At 39.4% G+C, this 4,784-nt stretch overlaps 1 protein-coding gene across 1 annotated transcript in view; it reads right to left on the bottom strand.

Moving 5' to 3' along the window:
- NIPAL2 (NIPA-like domain containing 2) overlaps window positions 1-4,784 on the bottom strand; it is a 129,806-nt gene that overhangs the window by 57,558 nt on the left and 67,464 nt on the right. The window contains exon 4 of the mRNA XM_006859189.1: window positions 4,228-4,287. Coding sequence (XP_006859251.1) covers window positions 4,228-4,287 — 60 coding nt within the window. The remainder of the gene's footprint in view (window positions 1-4,227; window positions 4,288-4,784) is intronic.

Here is a 4,784-nt window from a genome sequence, read left to right as displayed (position 1 = left end):
ATGGTGCAGGAGTGGGCAGTGTTTGGGTCTGCTGTGTATAGGATGGTGCAGGAGTGGGCAGTGTTTGGGTCTGCTGTGTATAGGATGGTGCAGGAATGAGCAGTGTTTGGGTCTGCTGTGTATGGGGTGATCCAGTCATTGGAACTGACTCAAAGGCATCTACCAACAACAGCATAACTTATTTGAAGGCAGGAACTCTGTCTTAATCATTTTTTTATTACTAGTATTCAAGATAATTAGTAAAATTTCACTTTACATCCATATGTATTAGCTCATTAAATACCTCATAAAAGATGACATATGTCAAGGGACATATGTTAAATAAAATGTTCTAATGTTTCCTCAAGACTTATGATAAATGAGAAAAACAGTGTAGGAACTAATTTTTAAATTTATAAAACCTAGGGATTGGACATTCTTATGCCTGATATATCTTCATTTTACTTTTTTATTTAAAAAGGGGGTAAAGAAAAAGAATATATTTAAAAAGATATAATTTACTTACAAATGTATTTGGAAAAACCTTTTAACCATGAAAAATTTGACAATGTTAACTAAGAATTCTACCAGCAAAATCAAACCAAAGAGGAAAAGAAAAATTGAAAACACTTTTAAGACACTAGGCTCAGGGGAAACATGATTAGGAAAAACAAATGCTCAACATACCAATACTGGTGTCACATTTAGAGCTCAGAGTTTTTAGAAAAAATATGATCTCCCTGGAGGAGAGTAAGCATTGTTTTATTTAAAGTGCTTAAAATATCTGTCTTCATTATCATATGTCATCAGCCATTCAGATAGGATGTTGTCAAGGAAGAAAATATGAACCCTAATAATTCTTCTTACCAATGGTATTTCCAACAAGAGCTTTAAGATACAATCACTAAATGATGACTCTGCTATGTAACAGGAATCATTCTTACAGACAGGAAAGCTACTGTTATTTTCAGCTAATAGCTACATTTCCAGATAAGATTCTAAGAGCACCTTCCTTTGTTCCTTTTGGAAAGAGTCATATACAAATTAGGCAGTTAGCTGGTACATCTAATTTGTGTGTGTGGTTTTCATTTTTATGCAGTAGTTTCATGTAACTATCTAGCAAAAAGTCCTTTTAAGTGAGATGGTCTATTAGCCAACACAGATGTTTTCATTAAATTTTATTATGCTCTTAAAAATTTGATTACAATCATAAAATAATATTGTAAAATAATAATTTTCTGTGCCCAATAGCAGGTTGTGGTAAAAATGAAAATGGAAGTATTTTACGTAAAAGAACAGATAAAAGCTCTCAGATGGAATAACATTCACCTCTAGATGAAATTACACTCATTTTAGTAATTTGTTCCTAGTTTTTAAAGCACGTTATTTTTTTTATGGAGTATATTGTTCATTTTCTGCCCAAGCAATGCTATAATTATTTAAGGTCAAGGACTCCATCTTTTTCTTTCTTTCAAGTTTTTATTGTGAATTGAGTGATAGTTTACATGAGAGAACATCAGCTATACACTCATCCTATTGTACCTCGTTTCATTGCAATGATTACAATCCTCTCCACGCATCATCATTCAACAGCATTTGCTTCCATTCCCTCTGGTTGTTTTTTTTTTTTGGATGTACACTGAAGCACTCAGGAATATATAACTGTTCACACAACCAAAGGGTATACCCTGCAAGCCTGCCCCCTAGCCGCCAGCATACAGCCCCTCTCCCTCCCTGAGTCCACAGTCCCCAGTTGCTCTATCACTCCACGTCATTGTGTCTGCCTCCATCTCTGGCATCGCTGCTTCTGTGGATAGGGTCCCACACTCCACTCTTCTCCTCTGATGGTCCTAGGATCCTTTGCTCCTGGATGGTAGAATCAATCACTCCTCTCCTTTTGCTATAAAATGTCTACATTTACATTTGCAACACTCTTGATCAGTTCTGGTAGCAATATTCACTATTGAACCACAAGAGTCTTATCCCCATCTCCTTTCACCAGCCCCATCTAGACAGGTTAGAAGCCACTCAGTGGAGAGTCTACCTTTCCCCGCACCCTCTGGTACTAGGATTCCTCTTGAAAACTTGTAAGCCAGTCACTTCTTGCCTTTGTAGTTCCCCCACTTTGGGTAGCCAATGTCTAAGTTGCCCATCCCTGTCAACCCTGTGTACCAAGGAGGTGGGAATGATCCTTGTTATAAAGATTCATTCCCTCTTTTAAGCTATCATATCCATAAGCATAGGTGAAGTTCATAAAATTGTAGCAGATTACAATTTTTCTCCTCTCTTTCTCTAGTCGAGTTCTGATCATCCAGCCATTGAAGCTAGGTCAAATGGGTACTATCTGCAACTATGGGCATTCTTGTGCATTTCCCCTTACTTCATATCAGCTGGACGCTTCACTCTCCGCTCTAGTTCAGGAGTCCCCTGGTCTCACTATACTGCTGGCCAACCAGGTCTCAATCCAGGTTGACAGGAGTCTATTGAACGTGGTCGGACTTAGCTCACTGCTGTATTGCTGTTTTTCCCCTTATCGGTAGACCAACGTGGTCATCATCAAGAGTCCATGCCTGCTCATGTATTCCCTTTGAGTTTCAGTCTTGGAAGCGGGTTTGTCCTGAGGGGACCCAACAGCTTGCCTCGATGGCTCCCTGGTGAACAATTTGCTTGTTCTTCTAGTAGTCAGTCAGACTGCCGTTATTGTTTTTTTTATTTTTCCTGCTGCTCTTTCAAGCAGTATCTTCTGTTTTTCTAGTTGCTCCAGGCTGGTCTGCTTGTCTTTCCCTGTGGATTAAAGTTGTCAAGGACTTCATTCTTCTTTCTTCTTGGGTCAACCATCAGTACTCATGGAAGCAACAGTCAAGAAATCAAATGACATATTGCATTAGGCAAATCTGCTGTAGAAGACCTTTTTTTGAAGTGCTGAAGAGCAAAGATGTCAGTTTGAGGACTAAGGTGCCCCTGACCCAAGCTATGGTATTTTCATGCATGCAAAAGCTGGACAGTGAATAAGGAAGATTGTAGAAGAATTGATGCTTTTGAGTTATGGTGTTGGAGGAGAATATTGAAAGTGCCATGGGCTGCCAAAAGAACAAACAGATCTGTGTTGGAAGAAGTACAGCTAGAGTGCTCCTTGTTGGCCAGGATGGCCAAACTTTGTCTCTCATACTTCGGACATATTGTCAGTAGGGATCAGTCACTGGAGAGGGATATTATGTTTGGTAAGGTGGAGGGTCAGAGAAAAAGAGGAAGATCCCCAGCAAGATGGATTGGCAAAGTGGCAGCACCAATGGGCTCAAGTATGGCAACAATTGTGAGGGTAGCTCAGGACCAGGCAGTGTTTCGTTCTGTTGTGCATAGGTCACTATGAGTTGGTACCAACTCAATGGCATCTAACAACAACAAATATCATTAGCAAATCTCTCTTCTTTTCCATATTATCTCATTAAATACTTTAGATTAATTTTTTTAGAGGTGACAAGATAAGTAAAATGACTTATAGTGTCTTGAGGATATTTGATAAATGAAAAGAAGCAGTTAGTCCACAGGAGGCTAACTGCCCACACTAACCACAACCTGAGACCAGAAGAACACTACCACTACCACTTTGATCAGGGACACACAGAATGTCTTAGAATGTGAGAAAAATGTAAAACAAAACTGAAATTCGTAAAAAGAAACAACAACAACAACAAAAAACAGACTTAGTAGACTGGAGGAACCCCTGAGACTATTATCCTAAGACACCCGTTTAATCTGGAACTGAAGAGGAGTCTTAGAACAATTGTCTCAGAGATTATCTTTCAGCCAAATAATAGAATGGCCTATAGAGTAAACAGTAACACCTGTTAGAAATGTGCTTCCTAGAACAATCAAGTGCACAAGAACAAATGGACATTGTCCAACAACAAAGGAAAGAAGGCAAGGAGGAGCAGAGAAACCAGACGGATGGGAATGGGGAAGGCAGGGTGGAAATGGGGAGACACACCGACATACTGTGGGAATAAGCAACCTATGTCATGGAACAATTTGTGTACAAATTTCTGAATGGGAATCTAATTTGCTGTATGTTCTTTTATCTAAAACACAATAAAAGATTAAAAAAAAGAAAAATAATGCAGGGCCTCAGTTTTTAGTGTCTAGAAGTCAGACACGGGCCATCTTTATTCCTAACTCCATACAATTTCCCCAAGTGATTCCGTAAGCCACAATATGCAAATATTCAATATATATTAAATAACTACTTACCCAGTAAGTCTGAGGCTCTCAAATTTTCTTTCAGAAAAACAACAGAAATAATGGCACTTCCTATAAAGAAAATAAACAAGAGTTGTGCTTTGAACAGAAAAGCATACATTATACAATGCTAGCAGAAAGCTGAGAAACTTGTGTCTGATGCCTGGGGTTGTCCTGGTCACAGACATGCAGCTACTGCAGCTGTGAACCCGACTTTTCTCTCCCCTCATGGTTGATGATATACGGAAATCAGCCTGGTTCCCACTGGATCTACAACAGTGGCTGAAATAGGACCTGGCAGTACATGATTTGTTGTCGTGGTTAAGAGCTGTGGAGTCCATTCCGACTCATAGCGACTCTGTATAGGGTTTCCAGGGAGTGGCTGATGAGTTTGAACTGCAGACCTGGCAGTTTAAATGGACCTTTCAGTCCAGCACATTATCCTGCGGCACCACACCAGGACTCTTTTATTTATTTAGTAAATAAGAATGTACTAAATAACTCTGGTAGCGTAGTGGTTACGAATCGGGCTGCAAACCTTAAGGTCAGCGGTTCGAAACTACCAGCCG

Source organism: Chrysochloris asiatica, unplaced genomic scaffold (genome assembly GCF_000296735.1).
Source record: "Chrysochloris asiatica unplaced genomic scaffold, ChrAsi1.0 scaffold00031, whole genome shotgun sequence".
NCBI classification, from domain to species: Eukaryota; Metazoa; Chordata; class Mammalia; order Afrosoricida; family Chrysochloridae; genus Chrysochloris; species Chrysochloris asiatica.
This window is presented reverse-complemented; position numbering and strand designations above follow the sequence as displayed.